General features: G+C 37.8%; 1 protein-coding gene across 1 annotated transcript in view; it reads left to right on the forward strand.

Moving 5' to 3' along the window:
• The first annotated feature begins 1,042 nt into the window (after window positions 1-1,042).
• The window catches only part of LOC149791967 (uncharacterized), a 63,255-nt gene continuing 47,517 nt past the window's right edge, over window positions 1,043-16,780 (forward strand). Inside the window, exon 1 of the mRNA XM_089969506.1 lies at window positions 1,043-1,171. Coding sequence (XP_089825632.1) covers window positions 1,099-1,171 — 73 coding nt within the window. The 5' untranslated portion in view covers window positions 1,043-1,098. The remainder of the gene's footprint in view (window positions 1,172-16,780) is intronic.

Below are 16,780 nucleotides of genomic sequence, written 5' to 3' on the forward strand. Positions count from 1 at the left end.
GTCATGCACTTCCAGAAACTGAGTCAATGTATTCAGGTAGGGCAACTAACCATCGATGCCCAGTGGCATCAAGTTTGACTGATGTAAGAATGTACGTGAGCGGATTGTCGTCAGTGCATATAATAAGGTACTGTCCATAAAGGGAATAATTGAATTTCTCTGTGATTGACACTTTTAATGCTAGGAATTTCAGTCGATGAGCTGAATAAGTTCGCTCACTTTTGTTAACCCACTGCTGGCTAAGCTGATTACTCGCTTGATGATATATTGAATCTTATACAGAACCGCACCAAGGCTGTGTTGACTGGCATCTGTGTGCAGCTCGAAATGTTGCCCAATGTCAATGTAGGCTGTAGCAAGTTGTGAAGTGAGCATCTTTCAAGTATTGAAAGGCTTTCTCCTGTTCCAGTCCCCATTTTCATGGTTTTGTTTCGAATATTCATCTGAAGATTTCCCGCTTTTTTATTCCGAGTTCTTGGCATTAATTCTGATAATAATCTAGATATCTTCATAAGTTCTTCACAAACTTACGGTAACAGCCAGCAAATTCAAGGAATTGTCTCACTTCTTCAGGGCTGTTTTGGAGTTGGCCAGTTTATAATCTTGGATGGATCTGCTTAAATATATGCCCAGGTACAACATGACCGACATATATGACAATTTCCTTGAGGAATTGGCACTTCTTTGCGGATAGCTTCAAACCACACTCCCTTAACCTTATTAGGACCCTTTCCATATTTGTGTTAATGTTCTTCATAGGTTGTACCGAAAATGATGACATCTTCTAGATAGATCATGCAGATGGTCAGATGCATATCTCCGAGGCACTCATCCATCAATCTCTGGTAACGTAACTGGTGCATTGCAAAGCCCCATGGGTAGTCTCACAAACTCGTAGAAAACTAGTGGACCTATTGTGATAGCTATCCTCTCTTTATCTGATTCATCTAATTCAATTTGACGATACCCCGACTTCATATCCAGCAATGTAAAATATTTAGATCCAGCCATACAGTCCAAGATATCGTCAACCCTGGGCAAAGCATATGAATCCTTGATCGTCATCTTATTCAACTGCCGAAAATCAGCGCACAGGCGATGTTTGATATCCTCATTACAACAACATTGCTGGCCCAGTGGCTATGTGGTTTACGAATCACTCCGCTAGCAGGTGAGTGTTGACGGTGATCTTTTCTCTTTCTATACAAGGAAGTGGGTATCCGACGGTATCTTATTTCAAAAGGTGTTTCGTCGATCAGATTGATGCGATGTTTTACAGCTGCCGTAAATCCCTAAACTGTTTCACTTCTGGAAATGATGTCATCGAATATCTGTATGAGATCTATTTCTTTTTGTAGATTATATTTAGACAGTTTATCAGAAGTGATGTTAAACTGACCGAGAAGATCATCGCTATCTTCCAACCACATCTACTGCGATATCAGCCGCATACACAGGTTGCAAGTCATACAAAATAACTCTGGTTGAATTCTAATTGTCCTGGCAGTCACGTTTAACACATGAACGTCTATCAGACCATTCTTCTTGTAGTTTTAAATCACCACCTGGGGAAATATCTAAATCTTCATTTACTGTAGACATAACTGAATTCTGAAGCAGAACACATGTTAAATGATAAGGTACATCTTTTTCAACGAAGATTCGCACTAACACATTGCTATTGCTTCCCACTATTATATCATGTGACTCTGTGCTCTTCATAACACCTAGACAACAGTTTCTCTTTGCATTCTCTTTTTATCGCAAGGGCAGACTTCTAAATGTCAAACACCATGGAATAGAATATCGAGCTATATGTAAAATCTTGCCCCATGTTCACTTTTGCATTCATCTAGGGCATGGATCAGGTAGTTTGTCCCTAACAACACGTGAACGCGACTACTGTAACTATGTTCTGGCAAAACTAGCATTAGACAACTTTGTCACACCATATTTGGCAGAATGTTACTTTCTATATCAACCACAATGCAGCCATTATATGATAACTTCTCTCCATTCGCATAGTCAACATTTAAAAGGTCTGTAATGGGCTCAGTCGGAGTAATCTTCACATTCTTGTTATAAAATGACTTGCTAACTTTTGGTACGGTCGATCCGGTATCAATCAATGAATTTACTCTAATACAATTGATGGCAACATACACCGCATTAGCTTGTCCTACTACCTCTATCGTGTCAGTTCCTTTATGCTTATTGGGGCGACCCATTGAAAATCCTACTACTTGCCCACGGCCAGAAAGCCCCGTGAAGTTTTAATCCCATTTCGAATGGTCTAGACGAACACGACAAGCATAAGCAATATGTACGATTTGTCCGCAGCGCCATCATATTCGGTCTCTCCTCTTAGCAGTATGATCTCTCCTGAATTGATTCCTATAGAGTTGCTGGATGTTGGATACGTGGCAAGCTGGTCACTCGTTAAGCATTTTCACTTCATTTACAGCTACTGGACAAGATCCCTCAATTCAGCTTTATGTTTTGTGGTGTGGTTGAAGTTGATGCCATATTAAGATGGGTAGTTCTCTTAGAGCGTTTTTGCTCATCTTTAGATACAATACGACGAAGAGCTTCTCAATTCGTCAAATGTCTTGAGTGAGTCAAGCGTAAGGCCATAAACACCCCTAAGTTTCTGTTGAAGTCCTGTCCATAGCATAGCCCTTAGCATATCATTTGCCTCACTGGTCTTCACTAACCCTTTTTGGACAGCTTTGTTTAACAAATCGTCCAGCCTACAACTCCATATAGAAATATATTCGTCCTCTTTTTGGCGAGCACTATAAAAGTCAGCTAATAAAGTCTCCCTCAATTTACATTGCCATAAGCACTGTCCAGCTTTTGATAATAACTCCCTAACGGATGTTGTTTGACCCAATCGCAAAACAATCAGTCCAGATTTTCTCAAGGTACGTAGGATGGAATGAGATGTCTGGTCCTTGGATGCGTGGCTTATTGTAAGCATCTAGTTTCGTATCTCCATAAATCATACGATGTTTCACTCTACCTGTCTCCTGAAAATACAGACATTCATAATATATATATATATATATATATATATATATATATATATATATATATATATATATATATATATATATATATATATATATATATATATATATACACATATACATATGTATGTATATGTATGTATATGTATATGTGTTACATTTTAAAATCGTCATTATAGCATAGTGGGTAGTTCTGGTTCACTTGATTTGCTAGAACCTATTTTCCCATAGTCTTTATTTTGCAATATTCTTGTTTAACTGGCAATATATATATATATATATATATATATATATATATATATATATATATATATATATATATATATATATATATATATATATATATATACATACACATAAATGTACACATACATACATATATATATACATATACATATATGCACATATACATACATACATACATATATATATATATATATATATATATATATATATATATATATATATATATATATATATATATATATATATATATATATATATATATATATATATATATATATATATATATATATATATATATATATATATATATATATATATATATATATATATATATATATATATATATATATATATTGCCAGTTTGCAAGACTGGAGTACCCACATGTACACATCCACTGACATCGTGATACTTAGGGAATTGCATTTCCGTCTATTTTTTTAATCCACATAATCCAGTCCTCCGTCCATCATGTATATATATATATATATATATATATATATATATATATATATATATATATATATATATATATATACACATCCTCGGCTTTAGCACAATAGGTAACACGGTCGGTGCCAAATGTTACAGCAATTCAGTCTCCTCGCAGAAAAGAGAAGTCCAGTATTTGTTATAAGAAATTGTGTATATTGTGCACGAGGTTGGTCAATGGAGATAAATACATTTCTCCTGCTTTTATATAACCTCCGAATACAATAAAAATACATTTACTACAACAATAAAATACCGTCATCAGTGCATCATTGTCCTGTATATATGCATTAATTCTGTTTATAGTAAATTTAAGACGAATGACTTCCTACCCCATATATTTATTAATTATCAATCTATAGATATAGTGGATCAAATTAACTTAAACATAACAATCAGTGTGTAGAGCAAAAGTAGAGAGTAGACAAACACACAGGCGTATTGACAGAATGATAGGCTCAGAAAATATTATGCAGGTTGATAACCTATTAAAGGTACTAAAATACATCAAGATGCGATTCAGAGAAATGTTCAGAGTACATATAAACCAAACTGTTAAGTTAACCCTAGTGTAAATATATTTACCTTATCATATGGGACAAAGGGCAAGTCACATTTACCTTGAAACAAATGAATCATCAGGCACTTTTCTTACTGCACTCCCATGACCAGCACCCTTGAGATGCTCCAACAGATTGTGCATCACTAATATGCTGTTCATGCTATGTTGCTTATACAGACAAGTAGCAAACTTACCAATCAGAAAGTTACTTACCACTTGGCATACAATGGAACAATCCAGCATGGACAGTACTCAGGTAGCTTCATTTCTCAGCGTGAACACAACTGGAACATATAATCCTGGTTCAAGGTTGCCTAAATGGCTAAATATGTGTAAAATGAAAATAACACAATAAATGCAACTTATAACTTTATTTCACTCATTAATGAACCTTTATTTCATAAAATATTACAATACATACTTCTGCCTAATTTAAACATGGATATATACAATCATTAAATATATGATCCAACACATACATATAGTAAATGAATTTTGTTTTGTAGAAACATAGAGGGTATATTTGTAAACATGTTCGTTTAATGCAAAATATTAAGATCTTGAATGAATATTATTGCAAGCATCGGTCTACATTTTGCTCATATCTTTAAATATATTTTTCCTTAGTGTTACCACACTCAACATATGCATTTGCATAGCAAGATTTAAAACCTGCCAGGTAGTATACATACAGACTTTTCTTACCAAATTGAAGAATTCCCTTTATATAACCACATACTGTAATATAAGCCAAGTGAGCGATACAAGACTCACTTGGCATCATGTTTTCTAAATCCATCACGTTTTTGGAATATGTTTAGTTAGCCACAGCTATCTGCGTGCTCAAAGTATCAACGACGATTCAAAATGTCGAGTGTTGGCATTATATTTAATAAAGTCTTTTGAATAGGAATATGTGCTCCTAGCTCATTCTAGTATATGTGAACTGACCGTCTATCGAGCAACTATACCGGATTACTCTGATTAACGGAACATACAGTTTCCTTAAAGTGGATAAAAAGCTTACACATGTGTTAAAGATCGGTACGAATACCTTACATCTGTTATATCTGTTTCCTAAACAATGTTAGGATATATTTTTGTAGATATGTATGTTATACAGTTATTTCTCATGGCCTTAGCGTCCGCCTCGGATGCGGGAGGTCGTGGGTTCGATCCCCGGCCAAGTCATACCAAAGACTTACAAAAACCGTACTAACAGCTGCCTTGCTTGGCGCTCAGCATTAAGAGGTTAGTGTTAGGACTGATCGGCCTGGTGTCAGGATAATGTGACTGGGTGTTACATCATGCTACATGCCTGCGGCATGATGCGCCAGTGCTAGACATCACTATAAACTGCCACACTGCAGACATGGTAGCGATATGACTGAAAAATTGTTAAAGCTACGTTAAAAATCCAAATCACACACACACACACACACACACACACACACACACACACGGCCTCATGAAATGTTTGAGCACAATACTGAAACTATGTTGCTTGGAGGTGAAAGTAAGGCAAACTTTATGTATCGTCCGTTCACTTGCAATTTACTTAGCCACGCAGCTTGATATTCTTTGGAAGCATTCTTATGCATGAAATAACTCAACCAATAATAAACCAATTACAGTTTATACCCCTACGTTTTATAAGATCAGTTCTTTAGAACGTCGGACCCGTATTCCAATGGTTGCGGGTTCGATACAGACATTTCTTTGCAGACTTAGATACAATTTGAACATACGACAGTGTGGTAGTGGAAGTGTGCACTGAATTAGGTGTCAGTGAAGCAAAGAGTGAACATCGAACATAGTAACATTGCCGTTCATTTTTATACTTTGATTCACACAAAATTGTGATTTCCTCATGCGTTTTATCCATTTCCTTTCCATAATTCATTATTCTAATTGGAAGTATTTCACTAAGTATATCATCCTTCACACGAATTCCTGTATCAGGTCAAGCATAATGTATTAGCCAACTCTGAGGTATGTTCTCAACTGGTTAAGTAATTATTTTATATTTTTATTTTCATATCTAGGCTCTAAATGTTTCCTCGACGCTTTAGTATTATGCCAACTCCTGATATACTCAGTCGGAAGGGGTTTAGTGAGCCACCCGCTGATGCGGCGCCAGCGGTTGTTAGTATCATCGAAATATATGTTATGACCTTTAAGGTTCTTCCATAGTAACGGCACGCTTTTAAAGCACAGTAGGCCTTTTTATGAGTATACATATACTATGAGATTAGTTCATTATTTTCCTTTTCTCGTATATTTGTGAGATAGGATTGAATTCTATCAGACTCTTTTTCTGATCATTATAGGCTAGGGTTTAGACTAAATGTGTGCTTCGCAGCTGCATTACCAATGAACACAAAACTCAGGATCTGCAAGAAAGTTTCTATATTTATCAAAAACTTCAGAAGAGTTATCGTATCTTGGATCGGTCTCGGCAAATGATTACCCACAAGGAAACCATATATCAAAGTGGATTGATACGTTAGTGATATCATTGACTGGGTCTTTGTAATATCTTTCTGTTTCATCAATATACCAAACATTTTTAGCGGGAAAGTAATAAGCACTATATAATATTCGAGGATTGCGTAATCTGTGCCGAAGTATGATAATCCATTACCGATATCGATGACCATGCCATTGATAGGCAGATATAGTTTCTAGCTATAATCTCGTTGATATTTGCGATCTAGAGTTAGTCAGTAATTTTTTGGCATTGTTTTCGTAATTTGTAGCATAACCTTTCTTTACCTAGTTTTAAGCATTGTATCTGACTCACCTAGATGTATACGTGTGATGATCTCCCTAATATCATCAGTCTCCATGTGAAAATCATCGCGCTCGTTCTGGTGTCGCTTCTATGTTTGATTCGATACATTATATGGCGTTCAGTGCTGCCTTGATGTCAATCATATACTATTTGTACTCATCGTTATCAATTATTTAGGCAATCAAGACGAAGTATGATGTTTCCTGGCTTGATCTCGACCTTTTAGCTATTTTAAGTATTGTTTCAACATCATTATATTCGAGCCCACGTTTGGGCAATATTTGACGCTTTGCAGATGAATCTCTGAGCGCCTGATGTCTGTTAAAAACGCCCTTAGTTTGTTTAAGCCATCGTGCGCCATTTTATCCGATCTAGCTCCTTTAAACACCACCATGTAATTAAACGGGATTTAATCAAATTTGATATGGCTATACTAAACACAGTTTCCCTGGAGAACTCTAACCGTGTATTGCGTAGCAATCGATCTATTGTACTTTCCATATTCGATCTGACATCCTTGGATCAGTATTCGACAAGTGTATCATGTTCATCTAGTACGTTCATACATTTACCAGCCTTGACAGTAATGACTGAGTGGAAACTTAAATATGATCTTTAGATGATTCAGATGTTAGATTTGTATACCTCGCTGATCTGGTTTTCAAATTCGGATCGATTATATGCTAAAAAGTCATGTCAGTCGTTATATCGTTTACGTCGATATTTTTATCACGATTAAGTATCAAGTTATAACATTCTTTAGCTATTTTAACAATCGGGCTCTCCATTATAATATATTTGCTACACTAAATCGCTAATTCATTTAGTTTGAAAATCTGTAATGTTGTTAAATCGGGATGGGCGACCCCATCATTAATACATTAGATCCTAAATTGATTATATTTTTCTAATGTACTTGATGTTGACAGGATAAACACTTGCAAGAATGATCCAATGTACCATCGCTGCAGTGTACAGCGTTGTAAAGTTGGTTCCATCTTTTTTCCTCTCCCATTGCCAGTTGTACTATCTGTCTATTCCATTTAACCGTCCTCGCAGCTGAAACTTCATAATCGCCATTGCAGATGTGCGCTGTATCGTAAGCCAAAACTTGTTATTGATGTTGTCCGCAGTTGTGTACTCCATTCTACCAGTGATTCATAGGCTGGTCCATATAACGACTTGATTAGCTTTTTTCCGGGGATACATTGATGCTGCTGTAACGAGGAAACTTAAGCTATATTGGTCGGATCCACTAGGTGAGACATGTAAACAACACTATTTCGGGCACGTTTTGTTCCAGTTGCAACAGAGCCAACATACACCGTGTTTGTCAGATCAACACTATTAACTGGAAATTATGTTATCTTGATCTTTTGCGTCTCCATATCAAGGGTCCCTTTCATCGTGTCCCCAGCCGTTTTATCAAGAGAGGTTAGAGAGTTTGTGAGGCTAGAGTAGTGTACAGCGTCCTCAGAATCAACTGGAAGCGGTGATTTTGATATGCAATTGCTTTTTTTGTTAAGCTCACCAAGCATTATATCATCAAACTCATTTGTAGTCTGATCGCGCATATAATTAACACATGATATAACCAAGTACAGCTTGACTCAAGCGTATAATTACTTTACCTTTAATATTGATGGAATCTATCATCATTGTACCTCCTCGTCACGTGGGACGTATTCTGTTAGTCTTGTTTCAGTCTGGCTGTTCCTAGTTCCATCTGAAACATCGGTTGATTGAAAGCTTGTTGGCAGCCCCTGAATTCGACTACCATTATGAAATCTGAGGTCACTGTACAGATCATCGCCCATTTTACTTACCTTTACCGTGTTAATAGTATTTAACTGCTGCAAATTTGCTGCCTGTCACCAGGATAATTATTTTCTTACCATGAAGATTAAGATTTCCACTCAATGCGTCGCCAGGTGTTTTGACATAATTTGTCAAATCAACGCTTGTTGCTTTTTAACTCTCACCGTCTCCAATTAGAGTTCCAAATTTTGTAGCGTATCTTATTATCTTAATAGCATTGATCACAATTTGTGTCGCAAAACAAATAATAATGGCTAGCGACGGTTTATTAAAGTTCCATACATAAAACATGGTAAAGCATCGGCATACTAATGATTGGCGCAATTGTCATATCCTTATTGTCGGAATGACAGGATCTGGCAAAACAAACCTGCTAATCAGTATGCTGCTGAAAAATAAGCTAAACCAGGGCTTACATCTACACAATTATTTCAAAACAGGATACTGATCTGCTGCTGTCAGATTATAATGAAAAACAAAGACTTGAATCTGGGGCGGATGATGATATTTTCGTTATAAGGCTTCCATATGAGGTAGTTCCAGTTGCTGCACTCGATCATAGCGAATACAAGCTTATCGTTTTTGATGATTTACTTCTTGAACAGCATTATAAAAGAACCATTTCAATAAAAAAAATGCTCGATGGTAATGAATTAGAAGAAACATCTGGTATGGATGAAAGTGTGTAATTTGTTGCAGTCTCTTGCCCAGGTGAGAGAAATCGCACATGCGACTCTTTGACGTATATTACATTTATTCCAAGCATTATTAATAAAAAAAGAGAATTTCAACTCGTCTGCTGCATGCCCACTACAGTACATGTTAATGTGCACTTCAAAGTACAATTAGAACTCAATAGCATTACCTGTCAAATTTTAGTCACTATATTCAACATAAATGATAAATGTAATGCCGAACTACTACTAAAGGGATCACTTCCCTTTAGATCGGAGCCGTTTCCTACTGTTAGTGTCGCTTATATGAACTGATTGATTGATTAGCTGATCTAGTACGCAAGTGACAAATAAATGATAATACGTAAAGGAAACATATATAAGCGGCGACGTATCTAGGCATTTCTTTGCGAACATGGGATATAAAGCATTTCTAATAGCTTTATAGATGAGATATAATACATCTCGTCGAAAGACGTACTTGACGGTTGCGATTAAATCAACATTCGTTTTATTTATAAGGCAAATTTGTTGATATGTTGTTCCCTCTTTTATGTATCAAGTGATGCAAATATAATTTATAGCAGGGAGTACTGTGAATGTAGTCAGTCAATTATAGATGAATATTTTATGAGCTACTGGATTTAGTTCACAGAAAACATTCAAAGGAAATGTTGCCAGGTACCGATTTTACGCACGCTACCATGAATTTGAAAATGGTCAGTCCCTTTAATATTATCATATCATCATATTATATTAACAGATTTGTTTTCATGGTTACTTTGTAAGTACCTTTGTTTTGATTCATACAAGCATTCGTTTTGATAATTACGAATTACATGATATTAGTTGACATCATGCTTTAATATATATGTATAGGATCGTGTAGATTACATTTTAATTTATACTCTGACATTCTAACACTGTCCTTCTACCGTGAGAAGTTGCAAAGGCCCATAGTGAAAACTAGACATTCACATATGGAACTATATTATTTACAAATTATTAATAACATTGCCTCGTAACCTATGGAATTTCTCCTGGACAGCATGTCAGTGTCAGATTGTATGACTATCTTGTATATAGCTTGGTATAAAGGTTATGTATTTTACACAACATCTTATAAGTTACACACTAGTCTGTACTTCTCAGGGTTGGTAACGTTTACAAAAATACATCAGGCAGTTATGAATAAATCATTGGTTTTAAATGAAACAATGCGTTGCACACATAGCGCCACAACTGCCGACCAGGTCAGGCAGGATAGATATCGTGAGGCATAAGGACAACGATAGAGACTATTATAAAAAAATCTTTGCAAATATATAGGGCCTATATCATGAGGACAGTTTATTAGCTTAGTGGTGAGTTATGATGTGCACAGTATTTGAACCGCTGACGTTTTTATTATCTCCATGTTTGTAATTCTGAACAGCGTATCGTACTTTGACCTATGTTTTCAATATGAGATGTCTCATCCGGAATATTTGAGCATGCTTGTAAATTGATGTGAATTGCGAAAAGTGTGCGTGTGATTTGGATTTTTAAGATAGCTTTAAAAAACGTTCAATCATATCGCTACGATGTCTGCAGAGTGACAGTTGTTATTGATGTCTAGGTAATGTTTGTGACTGCTGTATTGGCTAAATATAAAATAAGAGAGAAAGAAGATTTGATTATGTCTTGATAATGAGTCAAAGAGTTATGATAAAAGTGTATGTGTGTGTGTTTGTGTGTTTCTTGGCTTTTTAACAATTTTCTAATCATATCGCAACGATTATGCAGTGTATCAGTTTATAGTGATGTCTAGCACTGGGGCATCGTGTTGCTTACATGTAGCATCCAGACTGACCCAGTCACATAAAATAAACCAGACATTAACCATATTATAAATCTATTTCCTTTATCACATGGGACAAAGTTCAAGTCATATTTTTCTTGAAGCAAATGAACCATCAAGCACTTGACTTACTGCACTCCATATGACCAACACCCTTAAAAAGCTCTTATAGAATGACCATCACTAACATGATGTTGATGCTATGCTGTTTATACAGACAACTAGCAAACTAACGAATCATAAAGTTACTTATGACTAGTCATACAATAGACTAACCCAGCATGAACAATATTTAGGGTAGCTTCATTGCTCAGAGTGAAGAAATCTCGAACAGGTAATATTGTTTTAAAGTTGCCTAAATGGTTCAATATGTGTAAAATGAAAATAACACAAAAATTGCAACTTGTTACTTTATTTCACTTATCAGAGAACACTAATTACATGAATATATAAACTTATAAAATATATGAACCTGTTACATACTTCCCACCACACATTTAATTGTATTTGCCAATTATGGAAATATTAGGTTTGGAAATGATATCAGGCATACTGTGAAAAACTCAGTTTGTACGCAATGAGTGGAGAATTTGGGCTTTTGTTAGCTTATTAATGGCCTGGAACATAACTAAATCTCCATATGTAATCCACGAAGGTGCTTTCGTCACTCAACTAGAACGTATTGGTGTTGGAAAAGGCAAGGAACTCTTCTCTGTTCGTAACTGATCAGTAACAACTACTTTACCTTAGTTCTCAACCATGGTGTGTCCTATTACTGCAGAGATATTATCAATGTTAATCACAGTGTCTTCAGAATTCATAGATCCAGACTGTTCCACACACTCAATTGTAAATCTAAGGAACATTGTTGGACAGTTTAACACGCACAGTTTATTGTTTGTTGACAAATGTCGTATGCTAAAGGAAAGCTTTCGTATGAAAAATTTACGTAAAACTGCAAAACATATATCTCTGTGATATATTCAATACCGACGGGGCGACCACAGCCCAGGGTGGAAACGTCAGTGCATGTTCCAAGGACCGAGGGGTCCGTGCTAGCTCCCAGGCTCCAAAATGAGAGAGAGAGAGAGAGTCCGAACCGGGTGGCACAACTTATGTTCCTGCTACAGATGACCGAAGGGGAAAGCGAGACCACCATGACAGGATACAAAATCCTGGGCATGATTGTGGACAAGAAAAGCAACAACGAGCTGAATAAGAAGGTCTGCCTATGTTGCCTATGTGTCTTCAGCCTGGACGATCTGCTGGAGCCCCACAAGCATGACTGTGTCGGCTTCAGAGCAAAACCGAAGAGACCGTCTTTCCTGAGCAAGGTAAGAACATATTGTGCTTCAAAACCTGCCAAAACGGCCGCCTGCCGCTAGGAAGGAAACCAGCGTGCAACCAATATCACATCACCTATTGATAATTTAGAGCAGTCAGCACTAAATGTAACGTCGTTCTTTGTCTCTTTCATGAAAGAACCAAGGTGCCGTATTTTCCACAATGTGCATGAGTAAGTCGGCCACCTCTTAATTGTGTATACTGGGACAGCCTCTGTAACCGTCATTAACGCCATGAATAGAACAATTTAGTTCTCCCTTGGGCAGCTACAATGCGTCAACAGTCAGCAGTTTCTCAACATCAGACCGGGGAAACTAGCTGAAACATCCCCGAAAAGGCTTCCGGCATCAAGAGCAACTACATGGAAAACTACATCGAACTTCCTACCTTAAGGGGTATATACTTCGACCATTGGTAGCGGTTAGATCTGATACAAATCTTGCCCACACTGAAACCTTATACAGCAGCGTAATCAGATCGGGTGTTGATGCCGGGTCTAGGAACCTTTTAAATGCGTTTGGATAAGTTTCGCTTACAATCACTAGGCAACCAGCAATACGCCTATCTGCTCAACACAATTTTCGTATTTACGATCGTCTTGGAGGTCTTCTTGTTAGCTTTTAACGACTGTCACGTGCCTAATACGGTATTATTTTTAACACCGGCGAAAGACGGACAGTTCTAAATTTAGATAGCACCAAGATGCCAGTCAAGAATGCCGACGGTCTAGGTTTATTAAAGACTCAAGGTGAAAGATATAACAATTTAATAAAATATCAAGATATTCAATTATTTCATCTGCAATTTCTCAACCATAATTATTTCGACAAATACAAAAGTGACATATTCCATTGCCAGTTAGTATCCTCATATGAAATCACAGTCTTTAGAGAGTGTGTTTCTGTTCGATGGTGATTCTGTTACTCATCTGTCCGCCTCTCGATATTCTTCTCTGGTACTTCCTTTACCCTCGATCCGTGTTCTCCTTGCACTGCGGGAAGTCTTTTCCACGCTTCCTTCTGGTACTACGCCTCGACCCGAACTACCTCAGTCACAGTAGACTTCCCACTTGGTCTCAACGTCTATTCCTCCTTTCGCTCCAACCCGGAAAGCTTCCTATGGAATTATAATCTTGTCTCGCTGCTCTTACATCAGATGAATTAACCACACTCGCACAGACCATCTATCAAAATAATGGCGAATCCATTATCTGGTCAACTCACTCACATATAGATATTACATACACGCTTGTTTCGACAATAACTGTGCTACAACAAAAACAAAATTATCAACAACTTCTGATACATGCACGCACATCCTTAACTCTTCACTTCTCGATATTGTAAACTCTCATCATCAACAACAATCATATTTGTTTCATACCCTACGAAATATCTAATTATATGTGCATAAGTTCAAGAATGACTAACTCTGTATAATTCATAATCTCTCTCTGTCTTGCCTAAGACTAATGACGTTGATATTGAGTTATTTACCAACACTGAGATGCACTTCTCTATTCTGGTAGAGGATACGCAAAGCGTCTCGATGGTGAGCCGCCAGCACACAAAAGTAAACAACATGCTGTACACCAGCCACGATCAAGGCCAACAGGCACTGTAAGGTTAGGCCATGATGCAATACTTAAAGACTCTCGACGAAAACGCCAACTAGAAGGACGTTGTTGATCATCTCGAGTAGCAAATGGCTATAAGTTCCAGGTGAACCTACATGTCCCGGAAGAGCTCCGTTACACGCACATTGACTATCCTCTGGTCATCCAAGTTTCGCCCGTCCTGAAAGAATGACTCTCAGTATACCAGCTAGACATTGCTGGCAAGCTGGTCAATAATTGTACCGGTAGAACGAAGATCTTGCCCATGATGAGTAACAATAACCACTGCGTGATCTACTATTAGATTTTCAAGTTCTACACCTGCCTCGGAACAGTTCTGGCGTCGACCTCTAGTCGATTCTGATCCACCCTGCCAGCGTCGAGGAGCCATGCAAGTCGTTTGAGAGGCCTGTTGGGCTAGAAATTCCCGCCACAAAATATATGTTGACCGCCAAAATGCAGACACAAATTATGTAACAAAGTACGTAGACACGAAATACGCAGCCGTAAAAAGTACCCTGACAATACATACATGACACGAACTAACAAATTTACACGACGATTGAGCAGTTGAGCGCAAATGGCTGCGACGCGGTATGTCGGAGAACAAAAGGTCCTTAGGATAGCCAAGACTGGCAACCTTAACATTGCTTCAAAACGTATCACTGGTCTGGCGCTCTACGTTAGAGACAACTACGCGGCGATAAAGCAATATGTCGACGCCGCTGGTGCAACCTTAACAGAATAAATAAATTAATAAAACGCTAAGATATGAGAATTGACTCCGAAGCGGGTAATTGTATGGCTGTACCCTGAATATTATTTCAAATAGTTTCGCATCCGTGGCAATGTCTGAAGCGCCAATATGACACAAAATGTCATTGTGTGGACATACTTGGCGGGCGTTTATATTTTACACTGAAATTCAATAATGTACTACACAAGGAAATATCTTATGAGCGGAGGGGGAAGGTATTGGAAAATACAAATCGCCCCGTGGGGGCTCTCATGGTTAAAAACAGTGTTTATCTTGATCCTGGACTGCATAAATACAACAATTCTGAATTTTGAGATTCCAGTTGGATCTGTCCGCAGCGAAAGTCATCCGATGAATGAGTTTGACAATGACATTGAACATGACTGAAAGCATTCCATGGCTGCGGGTTGATTTGTTGGAGCCTGTTCAAATAAGGAAATTTTTATTGTAAAGGCAGAGACAAACCGCGCTAGAACTAAACACAAAATATTAGGCCGAGGAGGGGTCCCTTTGATCTATCCTGTATGCTACCAACTCTAACGTATCTTGTGGAGAGAACGTAATTTATATTATATCTCTGCCTGCTTAAGTCTATAAAACGTACCCTGTTACGATAATGGTAATGTTGCTTTTTCTGCGACAGCTGTTTAAATCATTAGGCGACATTGTCAAAGAATGACTGTGGCTTCGGTGTCGTTGGTGCTGCTCGTACGGAATAAACGTCCTGTATACTTATACTGGCGGTCGCAGCGAGACAACCAACCGCCATTCGATGTATCCCACTAAACGACCAAAGACGATATGGCTGCTTTTGTGCCTATGCATGCCTTGGGATTGCACTTTATGGCTATAATCTAAGCGGTCATTTGGGCTGCTGTTCCAAATGCATATGGGCTCTACCTCTAGAGTGTAACCCATAACGTAGGCGAACGTACAACGTCATCTCCTTCATCATCGTGCGAGCGAAAAAATCGAAAAGACCATACATTTCTTGGTCACGGATAAACAGTTATAATTATAGGTTAGCCCTGCCATCTAGGAGCTTGTAACCTCTACACAACGTTCGAAGACCAAACATAATTATGTCACTAGTTGAATATAGGAGACTCGGGGTGTGGTCACCCTGCTTGCAGAGGCTAGGGAGTGGTGGGGCCTATACCAAAGGTTTCACCGTGCCGCTGACATGGTCGCTCCAATGATCATCAATCTTCCTATCCACATTTCGGTCGGCCTCATGGATCTGTTCTTGGTGCATACGCCTATAGCCACCTCGCCTTAAACACAAATATCATGCTTCCTGAAAGAGAAAAGAGAACAAACGTTAAAACTTCGAGGAAGAGTTCTGGCTATCTTCGACGAGCGCGTCAACAATGAGGTTGCCAAGAACAAGATTCTGACGAACGCGCAAATTGCACGCGCCTCCATAAACCTTAGGTTGCAGAAATAAACAGGCTTATCAAAACTGCAAAGGACTAGTTCCAGGCATGATCCCGGGAAGTTAGAACGTGGATGGGAGTTCCTCATAAGCTTCAAGGCGCCTTCCGCGAAAGCTGTGTGTACGCTCTGCCATTTTTTCCCACTCTATTGTGAATTATGAAGTTGGCAGATACC

This window comes from Sinohyriopsis cumingii, chromosome 9 (assembly GCF_028554795.1).
Source record: "Sinohyriopsis cumingii isolate HCF-2022 chromosome 9, ASM2855479v2, whole genome shotgun sequence".
NCBI classification, from domain to species: domain Eukaryota; kingdom Metazoa; phylum Mollusca; class Bivalvia; order Unionida; family Unionidae; genus Sinohyriopsis; species Sinohyriopsis cumingii.